The sequence below is a fragment of the Pleurodeles waltl genome, chromosome 4_2 (assembly GCF_031143425.1).
Source record: "Pleurodeles waltl isolate 20211129_DDA chromosome 4_2, aPleWal1.hap1.20221129, whole genome shotgun sequence".
In the NCBI taxonomy this organism is placed as follows: domain Eukaryota; kingdom Metazoa; phylum Chordata; class Amphibia; order Caudata; family Salamandridae; genus Pleurodeles; species Pleurodeles waltl.
In genome coordinates, this window is record NC_090443.1 from 481899059 (window position 1) to 481914599 (window position 15541).

The window sequence follows — 15541 nt, forward strand, 5'->3', positions numbered from 1 at the left end:
AAATGAGTGTCTTTGCCTTAAAAGTTAAAGGACATGACTACAGGGCCCGTAAGGAACCTGGGGCCAGATGTAGCAAAGGTTTTTACCCATTCTGTGTCTATGGGAAAAAGTGTTCGTACATATGGCCATGGAACCTATTTCAATGTCCATTGCTTATACCCTTACAAAACATAAGCAGTGTGGTTTAAGAAGACTAAATCCCTAAACACAGAGCCGCGGTACACATTTTATTAACTCAAATAAGGAAAACAGCTGATAAGGGTCGCATTAAACGGTTTCCAATGTATGCAGTAACCAGGCATTGCAGTATTTCCAGGAATGGTGCCTTGGAAAACAATGTTAAAAAAAAAGACAAGAAAACAAAAGTAGCACTTCACTGGCAAACTCTTAACAGGTGCTAATGTTTGTGGTTGTGAATACAAACAATCTTGCCACTTTGCGACCACGGTCTTGCTTAATTTAGAGGGTTTTTGGTATTTTGAACCTTTTTTCTTCTCTCCGTTCTGAGGCTGCACTTTGGAATAGAAAAATGTCTGAAAGAGACAAAAATTGCAGCCAAAGTGTTTCTTTTTTGGATCCATTTCACCGGGGAACAAATAAAGGAGAGGAAAGAAAGGGTAAGAGCCATTTGTTGAAGTCATGGTATTCAGCGAAATCTAATGCTGTCAGCTAAGCACAGAATCGCGTTACCACACAAAACATGCAGGTTGTCTTGGGAATGTAAGGAATTTGCTATATATACAAATGAGTGTGTATAATATATATATAAAAACAATCACTCAATTTGCACTTTAGGTAAAAGGTTTAACAAACTAAAACCTCTCTTCAGCTACATCATGCCAGAAAGAAAGGTTTTATTTGTAAACAACTGCAGTGGTGGCATAAAATATTCTGCCTGAACGCGTGTTTAAGTAAACATGACCTTATCACCTCGGTGGCCGACGAATGAGGAGGACCAGAAGGGGCAAAGAAAAAGAAAAAACTTGGGACAATCTAGTTTTAAAATGCATGCCATTTTTAGGGTCAGGGCTGACAGCTGAGCAGAGGCCATGTTCAAAGACTGGCAAGCAGGTTTCAGGTTATCAGTTCAGAAGGCATCTGGCCTTCACCACAAAAACAGTGAAACCTTTCACCTACTCCTCCCCCAGTGAAGCCCCTGTCAGGGTTTGCGCATTACAACGCTCATAGTGGAGTAGCATTCTTCACATGCATGCATATTTTTTTAAAGACGAGATCATCATCAAGCAGCCTTCATCTTGCACACAGACAGCTGACACCTAGCTGTTTGAAAACACAGGCTCAGCGTGGAACACGGGGGAGGGGATTTTGCGGACTGCGAGCAGGATCTAAATGAAAGTGCACTGGTTGCAGGCTAACTTAAAGCATGTGTGCTGCGACAGAAAGTCAATTTAGGTACTTTATATTTAAGATTCTCTCAACATTTATTCTGATATTGCGCTATTAAAACAAACATACCATGACATGACACCCTAAAAAAGTGACATTGTGCCATGCCCTTCAATCAAAAACGGGGCAATGCGCTGCATGCCGAGGCAACTCCCTCTGGCAGCTCCCTGTTACTGCATTGCTTTAGACCAGCCATGCTTCTTTCACATTAGCTGACCTCTTTACCCACCAAAACCTCTTCCCATTTACTGCTGCTGGTAAGAGAAGAGATACAGATGTGTCACCTCAGAACTACGCTAGCACCTGGCTGTCCAGCAAACTATTAGCAACCAGGGCTAGACTGCCACACACATCAAAGAACAAACAAATAGCAGCAGTCAAAGAGAATTCCAGAGACTGCTTTCAATATTCAACAAGGTTTTAGCAAGATTGTGCCCGTCGGGAGACAGAAGGAATGGCCGGTGGCTACTTTGTGTTAACAGAGCAATGCCGAGGTCCTTACTCGTGATTACCTTCTCAAATAAGTCTTAATACCACACGCTGGTCGGTCTCTGACAAATGTTAGGAGGAAAGAACAATCTTTACATGCCTGTTAATGGCAGAAAGCCTGGAGCAGTGATCCGTGGGCTGCATTATTTAGTCTGTAGACAGCACTGTCAGTTTAAGTGAACCCACCGCACACAGTAGCACCAGCAGGAATCAAAGAAAGTAGACCCACAAAACACCAGGTGAACAGGCAAAGCGCAAGGATATAGTAGTCCGCTGGTGCTCCATGGGAGGGACAAAGTGGAAGCATTGACTACTAGCAAGGAAGGGCTTTTAAAGGACACATACTAAAAAATGAAATGGCCTTAAGCCCAGAGAAGTATACAAGAGGCTGTATGCTTATGCTCGACCTAAAAATGTAAAGATACATTGATGGCTGTAAGGGTGAAAGAAGTGATGAATATGTGAAAGTATTGAATGTGTGAACAGATGGATATCATTTCAATGAATTGCTAGAGTGACAGGATGGATGGAAATGTGAAAGGATGATAACTGGGTGGTAAGATGGCACCATGTTTGAATGGATGAGTGGATGTAAGGTGAAGGGAAATATTCAAGGAACAGTTGGGCTTGACCGCTTTGTACACTCAGTGTCATTAGAGTTTTGGGTAAAAGTGGGGGATACGTTTTAATTTTCTGGCTACTACCTTGTAGTAGTGTCTCCTTTTTCTCCCATCTGGCCACCCCGCCCCTAAAACTAATCTCTATTAGGATTTTTTCATCCACCGCCAGTGGAGAGTTTACAATCAACTGCATGAAGGATTCTTTCACATATTTAGGTACGTCCATCCACTCCTACAGGCTTCCCCCCTTCTCAACCTCCCTCTTCCTGTGTTGTCATATTTCCCCACATGCCACCCCCTCATTCCTCCCTCCTACCCGTTCATCTTCCCTGCGTGCGCCTAAATTTTGCCCACTCGCCATGCCCTTTCACTCCTCCCTTCTCACCCTTTTCCTAGTGTGCTCAGTGTTTACCCCGTCCTTTCCTTCCGGTAGCTTTTTAGTGCCACCAGGACGGTTTCTTTCTTTTGCCGTTTCCTAAAAACTAAAGAAAGCATTGAAGACCCCCCCGCCTTCCATATATTCATATTTTTTCCTGGGTCAAATAAAGTTTGGTGGCAAGGGAGCCATCATTACAGTCTTACTTTCTTTCTATTCCATAGAAAGAAAAGATTATAATGAAAGTTGTTTTCCCCGTTTCCTGTTTCGTCCGCCCGCTTTGAGTGGCATGCGCCACAGCTGCTGCTGCTGTTGGGCTCCGCGGAGCTTCTCCTGCTGCCGGGTGGCTGATGGACCTTGGGCCTGAGCGCGGAGCCCTGAGCCCCTGAGTACTGAGAGGCGCGGCGGGCTTTAAAGTTGGTGTGCTTTGTGTGTCGAGCTCGGAGCCGAGCATGCAGAGTTGGGAGCGGAGAAAACCGCGCACATTGGAAAAGCGAGGAGAGCAGTCCTGCAGTGCTGGAGAGCAGAGGGCTGAAGGAGGAGACCACTGGGCTTGAAAGAACGAGCGAGGGTGCGTGGAAGTTGGCCTGACCATTGCGACTGCGGTAAAAGGGGAAAAGGGAGAAGGGGAGAGAGGGGGGAAGTCTCTCTCCTGCCCCCCTCAGTCACCTGCTTGCCTGTCTAACCGCCTCATAGTGCTCTAACTACAGAGCACTTCTTTTGACCCCTATTGACCCCCATTGACTCAAAGGAGTCCTAAAAGGTGCTTTTCCCCTTCACCAGCCTCCAGTGTTTCTCACGGACTTCATCGACTTCGGTCGTCTCCTATTCACAAAGGCACCATAGTTAATTTGACTATTGACTATTGTCGGGCTGGAATTGGCTTGGTAGCGAAAGCTGGTGTCATACTGAAATCCCCGAACTGAAGCTCGCAGCAGGGGAGAGGATTAGGAGTGTGGAGTGCTAGGAGAGCGCTAGAAGGGATGGGAGTCTGGTTGGCCTTCCCGCTCCTGCCCACCTGGTGCCGGTCTCCCCATTTCATCTCATTTCATTTCATTCCTGCTGCAACTGCAACTGGGATTGGGTGGTATCTTGGTGGTACTCCTTTTCTAAACTGCACATCGCCTATATTTTGAGAGAGCGGTGTATCAGAGACATTTCGTAGCAAGAGGGTGATTAAGAACAGCACCAACAGAATAACGTCTAAACGCACAAGAAGGAGTAGGTCATTCCTTAATCGGGCATGTCAAAAAACTAAATCAAACCCCCTGAGAAATAAAGGGGCGCAACAAGTAAATATAAAATTTTTGAATTCTATCCTACCATTCCTGTCGAAGGAGCCTTGTGAAAAAAATAGTGGTTAGGGCAGAAAACACACCTGGCGTCACTAATCTATCTCTTTTAAACCCTACTCAGAACAATGATCTGAATGTTTCGGTAGGTGAGGGCACTACTGTTAAGGAGGGGTCCGCGGGGGCTATTGTGGGGGGGCTAAGTCATGTCAAAGCCACAGATTTTACCCTCCCTGATATAGATCTGGATGAGGCGCTTAGCTGTAGATTAGCAACCTCAACTATACCAATGACACCCACAGAAGCACACTCTAATATCGTCTCACCCTTGTTAAAACTATTCAGTAGTACCCCCTCGGATCATTTTCTTTCTGATTTAACTCCATCTGCTACCACAGATCTAGGGTGTCCACCTTCACAACACGTAGTTTTCTCTGATTCTCTCAAGTGCCTTGAAAGAATTTTATCATCCAAAAAATTCAGACCATACTCAAGATATCCTGGTTTCTATTTTAAAAGTTTTACTAGTAAATCAAAATATGAGCCATATACTGAGGACCTGAAGACTGAAGGTGAGAAACCCGCTCTCCTCCATAGAGGAACTCAAACTGGGAACCACAGGTGGTCAAAGGAGACATTAAGATAGTAATTCATGCCTCGGAAGAGAACAAGATATATTCTTTGGACAACTTGTTTACTAATTCTCTCTCAATTCATAATACTACTCCACTGGACCATATCGCCCAGTCCAAGGAAACGGCCTCTACCCCCAGTACAGTACCAGCTCCAATCTTTCTTCCCAAAGATCACCTACTTATAAAGCAGGTGGAGCGAGTAGAGCAAAGTGAACAAATAGAAATCGACGTAGGGCAGGCCAGTAGAATATCCAAAATAAGAGGGAAAGAGTCAGGAAAGAAAATTTGGAGAATTATTTAAAAAAAAGAAAAGAACGGAAGGTTAAGTTCGAAGAGAGACAACAGGTGGAATATACGGACACTGAAACTGGGAGCCCCTTTGAAGAATTCTCAGAACAAGACAGAGTGCGTTTGTAGTTGGACAAGCACAAGTTCAGGCTCAGACGGATGACCCAGTGACTCCAGTGATCCCACATATAAGGTCCGACTCTTCCATCATATTCCCGACTGAATTGGCCCATAACGTGGATAAGGGGGCTCATCCGGGAGCCAGTTTTCAGAGTATGGGAGGAAAACTCAGAGGGGTTATAGCCCCTGATGGGCTGACTGACTTACCTGACTATTTGGAATTCTTGGCTATATTGGACTCAAATGTATGCATAAATCGATCATTCATATTATCATGTTTCTTGGAAATAGATGAGCTCAATTTAATTGAAAGTTCTGATATTGTGAGGGTCATTCCTGGACACAGTAAAGGTAGGAGCCAGGCAAAGGTTGGTTCTTTTCCATAATTACTGTGAAATTAATATATGCGAATAGTGCCCAGTTATAACGCAGAGGAATAGATGTGATCCCAGTCAGAGAGAAGTCATTGTTTTTGGGTGGGCTGTCTAAGACTCAAGGATCAGATCCTATCGAATCAGCCATGAATTTTTTTTTTGGGGGGGCAGCTTCTTTTTCCACCTTAGGTATAAGGGTAGTCAATGTGGTGGAAGGGCCCAAATCGCAGGGCTTTGGTGCCATTCAGGAAAATTGGAATTGGCTAGCGGGGTATTGAACAGACCTAAGCAGATGGAGGAGTTAAATCAGCCCTGTTTTTAGCTCTGGCCCTACCCTGGCTTCCTGGAATATTGCAGGTCTAGGGAAGGATCAACGTAAAGTACAAGTTTTGTGTTCCATGAGGTTTGATTTGATTTGTATTAAAAAAACGTGGTGTCTAAACAATTTTATCTGTCCGGGTTACACGGTCTTAAGCAAAAAAGCACTCCCTTCAAAAAAAGGGCATGCTAAAGGGGGGAATAGCCGTGCTTTTAAGTAACAGATATAACTGGGAACATGTTAGTCTTCCCGATTCTACAAATTTTTGCCAAATAGTACAAGTACAACTTAGAGGGGAGAAGAGTGAGAAAATACCCGTAACTATTATAAATATGTATATCCCTCCTGAAAAAGGAGACGTTTTACTTCAACAACTCTTTGTACAAATTTGCGCTATAAGAAACCCCGTCAATTTAATTGTGATGGGGGACTTAAATTGCAAAGTTTCTAACACTAAGCTTTACGCCTTTAGTAACCTAGACAGAGAAAAATCGCTTAATATCCCAGCAATCGAGTTCCCTCCTAGAATTAGGACAGATAAAAGAGGCATATCCTCGTTGAAAGGCCTAAGGGCTTGCGGCTGTATCATTCTTAATGGGCACTACAGTATGGATTCTCCCGCCGCTCCCACCCATAAGTCATTTAAGAATAACTCCATAATAGATTACATCTGTGCTTCATATAACCTGGCTCAAAAAAAGTTGGGGACATGGAGGTATTTGACACTCCATACAGTGACCATAAAATCTTAAGGCTTTCCTTATGCCTGAAGTTAGGGGCAACAGATTTGTGGTCTTTAAAAGGTGTAAACATACGTGGTATGGGAAAAAATAGGAGAATGTCTTGGTCGACAGTAAAGATGCTATCGATTAAGCCATTGCTGGAGAGTATCACAGGAAATCTGGAGGTGTGGGGGAAAGATGCATTAATACAATTTCTTAATTTAATAAGGAATATTACTGCGCATAGGAAGCGTGAGCGTAATTTGACAAGAGTGGATAACGACCAGCTCCCTATTCTGAACTTGAATAGAGAAATAAGTTTATACGTCAACATCTGGAGTACAAGTCTAAGGAGATGAGTAGGGAAATAACAAAATTAAAGAAGATGATCGAGGCTGAAACTGACAATTAGAGAAAAAGAAAATAAAGAAAAAATAATAAGAGGACCAGAATTGGGTGGCACGGAGGGAAGCAGCCGTAAAGAGAAACACCCGATTATTCTGGACTATTATAACGGAGGGGTACGGAAAACGTAAATACTTAGCGACCTCCCAGATAGCAGAGGAAGTTTGGAAATTGTATACTCAAGAACTGTACACTGAAAATCAGGGTGCTGATCTGGGGAGAAAGGGAAATAGTATTAAAGAGAGGTGGAGAAAGGGGTTATATAGGGGCACCAACAGTGATAGAACTAGAAGGGATCATAACATCAATGCGTTCTTCAGGCGCCATGGGCCCCGATGAGATCCTAATGACCCTAATTAAAAGGGAGCCTTTGCTCTGGGCAAAATTACTTCAACCAGTTTTTGGCCTATGTTATGCCTATGGTACCATCCCAGAATCATGGACGGGTAGTATAATAATCCCTTTACATAAAAAGGGAGATCGATCAATCCCGTCAAATTATAGACAAATTGCCCTATTAGACGCTACAGGAAAGATTTTTGCGAAAAGTATCCTCATACAATTGACAGGTTGGGTGGAGAAAAAGGGTATTTTACCAGTGGAACAGGCAGGCTTCAGAAAAGTCCATAATATCCTAGACAATATCTTGATTATGCAAACCATAATTGTTAAGTATGTCCAGACGAGGGGAGGTATATTGTATGCAGCATTTATCGATTACTCCACAGCATTTGACAGAGTGGATAGGGGAATACTGTGAAAAAAACTCCAAGATCTAGGAGTTCCATCTGGCCTCCTGCAATTGGTGATTGCCCTATACTCATCAACCTGGTGTAAAATCTTAATGGGCGAAGAACAGGGACTATCTTTAAAGGTATTAACAAAAAATGGCTTAAAACAAGGTTGCATACTGGCCACATTTCTTTTCTCCCTTTATATCCATAACCTACCTTTAAGTCTCAGGAACTCCTCCGGCGATGCCCCTGTGGTGGGGGGCCAGCCAACAGTGTGCCTGATGTATGCGGATGATATAGTAGTGTATGACCTTACCTCAAAAGGCCTAAACCATTGTTTTGCCACTTTAAAAGGTTATTCAGAGATGCACTACCTGAAAATTAATACAGCTAAGTCACAGGTGGTCTGCTTCTCCGGGAAGATCCGTAGAAGAAAAGTCTTGTTTCCCTGGGTAATAGGTCAACCTAAACAGCATATCAGTTTTTAGGCAAGATCTTTTTGGCTTCAATAATAGATTCTGATCACATACGTCACAATACCAACAAGGCCCTGTCATTAGCCCAAGGCCTTTCGGCCTTTTATAAGGCAAATGGTAAAGCGCCATTTTGCCCACTTACTATCAGCCTACCAGGTTAAGTTCCCAGCGACTATTATATGCGATAGAGTGTACTGATACAAATAAATGGGATTTTTTGGACACGATGAAAGGCCGCAATCTGAGATGCATGGTCTCTTGTAATCATGCTGTCTCAGGGGCTGCATTATGCCTTGAATTTGGCATTAGGAACATCTTTGTGCAAGGCCTTTTGGCAGTAATAAGAAGGGTGCACAACCTCATGCACAGTGAAGATTGTACATTGAGAAACTTGGCATATAGCGAGATCTTTAGCAGTCTGAGGGGAAAATCTTTTTTTTTTTTTTAAAGAAATTACATCAAAGCTACTCAACTCCTAGAGCTAGACTTGGAGCTCTGTTCTTCAATTCCCCATGAATCATTAAAAAAAAAAATCTGAAGGAAGCATCATGGTCCAAAGGTTTTTTGATGGACATGGAGATGTGTCGCAAAAGAAGAGGTTTAGAGAAGTTAACTGCCTCGGTAACTATAAAAAATAGTGCAACCCTACTTGACCTGGAACTTAAACCATGGGGTGAGGCGACTGTGTATGTTTCTAAGACTAAATAGATTGCCAATGAAAGATCTCACCTCACGGTGGGATGGCTCTACTAGTGTTTGTGATCTATGTCAAGGAGGGGTACAGTCTCTTATACATGTCTTATTTGTTTGCCCGGCTCTCGACATTCCAAGGAAATTTTGGTTGGAACCCCTTTTTTTGCAGCAAATATTAGATCTCCTAGAGAGGCATTGGATTTATGTTACTACCTCCCACAATGAAAGATTGTGTTACAAGATTTTTAAATTCTTTCAATCATTCTTGCAGATATTCTGAATATGGTGTTTTAATTAATGAACTATTGTATTATGTATTTATATATTTTTTATTGCTCCTTTATGAAATATGTATCTTATGGGGAATTTTTAGGGTTTTGTATTTGTATTCATGTGGCTCTCTTAGGAGTTCCATAACGTGATAATAAAAATGTGGAATTTGTTTTCCCTGTCTGACAAAAAAGTAACCTACAATGAAACAATGAAAGTGATATTTTGGTTACTCCAATTATTTTACTTGCCCATCCACCGGACATACAATTTGTGAAAAATCCTTTTATCTTTATGCTTCTTTAAGCCTTCTTTTAATACAAATTGCTAAAATATTCCTCAGAGGGATGCACCTCGCTTTTACAAAGCATTACTACAAATGAAATAGTCACAAATGGAAAACCCAGCAACCAACTGAATCAGTGAAAAAGCTCAGAGATATCGAGATTGGAAATAAAGGGATTTATCTGAAAGTAATTTAACAATGCACGATTTAGTCTAAACTCATACTTAAAAGGCAGAAAATCTGAACATAAAGCACGGTTTAGCAATGTTTCAGTTACTTTCGTTGTTTGAAGAGGAAACGTTTTGTGTAAGCACAGTGATGGACCAGATGAATGTCAGTGTAAGTTTGTGGTACATATGGGTCGTAGAATGTAGCTGATTCAAAATACAGAAGTATGCATTTTGGTTGTTGGAGATGTCCCCTGAGGGCTCTGTTTTACCACTACCAATTAAGTTGATAAAAATAAAAAGGTGTTGCCTAGAAACGTAAGCTAATTGTCGGAAGGAGAAATGTCTGATCAGCAAACTGTCAGGAGGCAAAATGGGAATCATTTTGAGATAAAGGCATGGATGATGGGTAGCCAGACTACAGCGTAGAGTTTCACACATTTACGTACTCTCCTCTAACAAATCACCTCCGCAGTACACAATTCTCCCATCAACTATTAACCACTCTGTCACCTTTTCGACAAACTGCAGGCTGTCTCCTTTCCTCAAACCATCTTCAGCTTTACCAAATCCATTCGGTCTGCTACATCCACAAATATGGGGACTTGAGCAAATCGCTAAGCGAAGTGCATGGTAAGTAAATGTTCTTGGGACCGTTTTAGCAACCCTCTGCCACCAATTGTCTTAAGGGGCAATTATGAATATGCCATTTAAACACCAATACCGACCTATATTAGCTAGGGTTTCCCAAAAAACGGTGGCAGTAGATGACTCAAAGAAGGCAAGATGACTGCACTTTATCAAACCTACGTGCTTTAAAACAAAAATAGTGCTGTAGTATTGTCTGTGATACCAGTAGACTTAGACAGAATTTAAATTACATCAGCGTATTTCACATGATTTACGGCCATTGTCATGATTATGGACATTGTGTTATGCGCTGATCCTAAAATTATGCCACTTGTGTAATTATGCATCACTTGAAATAAAATTGTACCACAAATGTACAGAACAGCATAACGCAAGCAGCTGGTCGCGGTCCTATTTTTCGTACTATGTATTTTTTAGATTGAAATGTGTCCTTAAAAAGATTAATGTAATCGATGTTCCCACTGAAATATTGCCCAAAAGGAGGACATGCATTTTGTGCAATTACTCAGATTTGCTGAAATTTGCATAGTTACGAGAAAGCTAGTTATGCAAATTTTGCCACCGCTAGATACCAGTCGCCCAGCCCCAGCTTAGTGAGAACCGCCATATCAATTGTTGGAGTTGCCATCAATTGATTCTTCTGACTTAGAAACTCCATATAAACACCTTTTTTTTTTTTTTTTTTTTAAAGGGTCAGGTGGTAGATGTCTGTACAAGGCAGGCGAGTTTCTGCAACGTAGTTCTTTACCTTGAAGCGGCCGTGACAAGAAATTAAACAATGCAGAACCACCACCATTTTCATCAACGTAGTTACCTCCTTCACGAGTAAACAGACGAGGTCTATCACGTGCCGTTCGTGTTCTTCCAGAGTGTTCCCTATCTCAAATCAATGGAATGGAAATTAACTTGAAGTCTTAAGGTGAGCAACTCGCAACTCCGTGTGTAAATTACAAAGCCCTTGCCAGTCGCCTTTGCCTAGTATGATATATAGCTTCAAAGCCATGCCGAAGCGACACTGTGGCTGCTCCCTCCACAAGCTTATCTTCTAGAGTGGCCTTGTCATGTTTTTGGCTACTACGTCATGAACTAAGAGCTCCAACGCCACCATATGTCGTCCTGGAACACCCCCCTTACTCCTAAAATGGTACTAGTCATTTTCTTTTTAGCGCCTTTCAAGCAATGGAAATTAATGCTAATCCTTCAAATTGTTAGACTCATTGGGCTTACACCAGGAATGCATCTGTGCCGTTAAAAGTCAGCCTTTGCTGTGCATCGGTTCTTTAGCTCGGCAAACTTTAGCTTAATAGTTCATTGTCCGACGTCCTTTGCAGGTGTATCCTATCCCGAGATCAGATTAATTCGAAGTTGAGACCACCACCCAGTGGGCACCCCATCCTTAATTTCAGCATAGGCAAAACTGCATAAATGTGAGCTACCCAGGAATGTTGAACCTCAAGTGACACCCTCCCCCCTGCTTCAACCCGTAAATAGACCTTTACAGCGTGACATTAGTTGGGTAGCAACAGAGTGCAATACGAACTAGGATGAGGAACGATCCAAGATTAGGAAGGGTATTCTTGTGGAATGCAAGTCAAACACTACATTTCTGTTCTTGTGCGGTCTGAGGATAATGACCTGGGCTAATTCTGGAGGAGATGGCAGCAGATGTATTTTTTTTTTTTTTAGCCTTGCATTATTTTATAAATAAAAGGAAATACACCATGAGTAACTTGCGATAGCATGGTGGTCCAGATACTGGTACAGAACTTGACAATTCGTGATTCTAACAGGTAGTCTTCTTTTTACAGGGGCTATAAAATGCGTAGCATTCGAAGGGTGTATATTTTGAACAACTGAGTTCCCTCGATTATATCGGCCATCAACATATTCAGAGCAGTCAGCAAAATATTCACTGTAATGCAAATGCGCCAATATTCGCACTTTTCTTATACACGAGATAGCAGGTGACCATTGCTGTGGGCATTATCAGCACCAGCGTTTGGCTGTAACGCCACACACGAAAGCAGGATATAAGGTAATTGACACTAGAGATACGAGGAGCATTGTCCTCAAGTTCTCCAAGCACATGAATACTTGTCCAGAGTTTAAACATAACTCCTCCGTGTCATACGCTAGTCTCCGCTCAACTAATTATCTTCATCCCGTCCACTGGTCAGTCGTGTCTACAGCAGCCCATAATACATAATTTCCAAATAGTCGCTTATCAGGCGCCCTTCACTCGCTCTCACGCACCTTCCTAACTGCACCAGGTACCCCCATTCGCCCCCTCTATCCCTCAGTACCCCTTTCAATTCGCCCTAGCTCATGAATTCCTTACAAAGCTGAAAGCGCTGGGCCTCTTCTTCTCCTCCTGCTCCTCGGTGGGAGCCGCGGCTGCAGCCGGGGTCTGGGGGTTCTGCGCCGCCTCCATCTTTCTCTTGAAGAGCTCCAGGAAGCTTCCATCATTGGCAAAGATGTTCACCCCGGGCCCACCGGCGGGCCCCTCCTCTGAGGACTTGAGGACCCTGGGGCCCGCATTGGCGGCTTTGGAGACGTCGCGTCCCTTCTTGTCCGGGTGGACACCTTCGTCAGGGCTCTCGGCATCGTCGGAACTCTGCTCTCCGCCATCACTATGCTCGCTGCTTCTGCCCGACTCGGGGCTGCTATCCCTCTCGGGGCTGCTATCCCTCTCGGGGCTGCTCTCTCCACCGGAGCTGCTGCGGTCTCCAGGGCTAGCCTCCCTACCGGAGTTAATTTCTCCCTTCGAGGTGTGGCGAGATTCAGCGTCCTCGAGTGAGCGCTGGCCTTCCTCCGAACCACAGAATTTTCTGGAATCTTCCCACCGACTCCGCTTTGCCGCCATCTTGGCACCGGACTCGCAGATAGGCCTAGTAGGGAGGGGCGGGAAGAGACGGGCGTGAGGTCTGCCGGGAGTTGTGGGAGCTCTGTTGCTGCCATCTTGAAACTGGCAGTCACGTAAAAGATTCTATATAGGTGGTAATCAGGTTCGGCCATCTTTAAATGGGGTCACATTCCTTAGACGTTATATGGAACATTGAGCTGGTTTACCCCTCGGCACAGGCGGTCCCGCTGCCTAAAGCTCGGTTGGATACATGATTGGACAAAAAAGATGATTAGTGGAGGTACACTCCAAGGATTTAATGTCAGACAAATTGGTAACAATACCTATTCTGCTTCAATCATGGGCATTTTGATATGTTTCAAATCAAATCAAATCATTAACATTTATAAAGCGCGCTACTCACCCGTGCGGGTCTCAAGGCGCTAGGGGGAAGGGGGTTACTGCTGCTCGAAGAGCCAGGTCTTGAGGAGTCTCCGGAATGCGGAGTGGTCCTGGGTGGTCCTGAGGCTGGTGGGGAAGGTGTTCCAGGTCTTGGCTGCCAGGTAGGAGAAAGACCTCCCACCCGCCGTGGAGCGGCGGATGCGAGGGACGGCAGCGAGTGCGAGCGCGAGGCCGGTGGAACGGAGGAGACGGGTGGGGGCGTAGAAGCTGAGGCGTCGGTTGAGGTATTCAGGTCCCTTGTCGTGGAGGGCTTTGTGTGCGTGGGTGAGAAGTCGGAAGGTGATCCTTTTGCTGACTGGGAGCCAATGCAGGTGTCTCAGGTGTGCGGAGATGTGGCTGTTGCGGGGTACGTCAAGGATGAGGCGGGCGGAGGCGTTTTGAATACGTTGCAGACGTTTTTGGAGTTTTGCGGTGGTCCCAGCATAAAGGGTGTTGCCGTAGTCCAGGCGGCTAGTGACTAGGGCGTGGGTCACGGTTTTTCTGGTGTCTGTGGGGATCCAGCGGAAGATCTTGCGGAGCATGCAGAGGGTGAGGAAGCAGGAGGAGGACACAGCGTTGACTTGTTTGGTCATGGTGAGAAGAGGGTCCAAGATGAAGCCGAGGTTGCAGGCGTGGTCTGAGGGGGTCGGTGCGGTGCCAAGGGCCGTGGGCCACCAGGAGTCGTCCCATGCGGCCGGGGTGTTGCCGAGGATGAGGACTTCCGTTTTGTCTGAGTTCAGTTTTAGACGGCTGAGCCTCATCCAATCTGCAACGTCCTTCATGCCATCTTGTAGGTTGGTCTTAGCGCTGGCGGGGTCCTTGGTGAGGGAAAGTATAAGTTGAGTGTCGTCGGTGTAGGAGGTGATGATGATGTGCTTGCGTACGATGTTGGCGAGGGGGCTCATGTAGACATTGAAGAGTGTCGGGCTGAGCGAGGAGCCTTGAGGGACGCCGCAGATGATCTCGGTGGGGTCTAAGCGAAAAGGTGGGAGGTAGACTCTTTAAGAGCGGTTGGAGAGGAAGGAGGCGATCCAGTCCAGGGCCTGGCCTTGGATCCCGGTGGAGCGGAGGCGGGTTATTAGGGTGCGGTGACAGACGGTGTCGAAGGCAGCCGAGAGGTCGAGGAGGATGAGGACGACTGTTTCACCGTTGTCCATCAGGGTTCTGATGTCGTCTGTGACTGAGATGAGGGCGGTTTCAGTGCTGTGGTTGGTTCGGAATCCGGATTGTGAAGGGTCGAGAAGGTTGTTGTCTTCCAGGAAGTTGGTAAGCTGTTTGTTGACGGTCTTCTCTATTACCTTGGCAGGGAAGGGGAGGAGCGAGATGGGGCGGAAGTTTTTCAGGTCGCTTGGGTCAGGCGTAGGTTTCTTTAGTAGGGCGTTGACTTCGGCGTGTTTCCAGCTTTCGGGGAATCTAGCAGATGAAAAAGAGGAGTTGATGATGGTCTGGAGGTGCGGGGCGATGATGTCGTCGGCTTTATTGAAGATGAAGTGAGGGCAGGGGTCAGATGGGGCGCCGGAGTGGATAGAGTTCATGGTGGTTTTGGTCTCTTCAGTGTTGATGTGGGTCCAGGCGTTGAGGGTGATGGCAGGGGGTGTGGGTTCGGTGTTGCTTGGCTGGGTCTGGTGTCCGAAGCTGTCGTGGAGGTCTGTGATTTTGCGATGGAAGAAGGTGGCGAGGGAGTTGCACAGGTCTTGTGAGGGCGTGATGGCGTTGGCGTTGGAGAACTCTTTAACGATGCTGAAGAGTTCTCTGCTGTTGTGGCTGTTTTTGTCTAGCCTGTCGGTGAAGAAATTCCTTTTGGCTGCGCGGATCAGGTGGTGGTGTTCGCGGGTCGCGTTCTTGAGGGCGGTCATGTTGTCAGCGGTGTGGTCCTTGCGCCAGGCTTTCTCGAGGGCGCGACAGGTTTTCTTCGATTCCTTAAGGGTGTCAGA

At 45.1% G+C, this 15541-nt stretch overlaps 1 protein-coding gene across 1 annotated transcript in view; it reads right to left on the bottom strand.

Moving 5' to 3' along the window:
• The window catches only part of TRIR (telomerase RNA component interacting RNase), a 47323-nt gene extending 34071 nt beyond the window's left edge, over positions 1–13252 (bottom strand). Inside the window, exon 1 of the mRNA XM_069231845.1 lies at positions 12663–13252. Coding sequence (XP_069087946.1) covers positions 12663–13187 — 525 coding nt within the window. The 5' untranslated portion in view covers positions 13188–13252. The remainder of the gene's footprint in view (positions 1–12662) is intronic.
• Positions 13253–15541: the final 2289 nt, after the last annotated feature.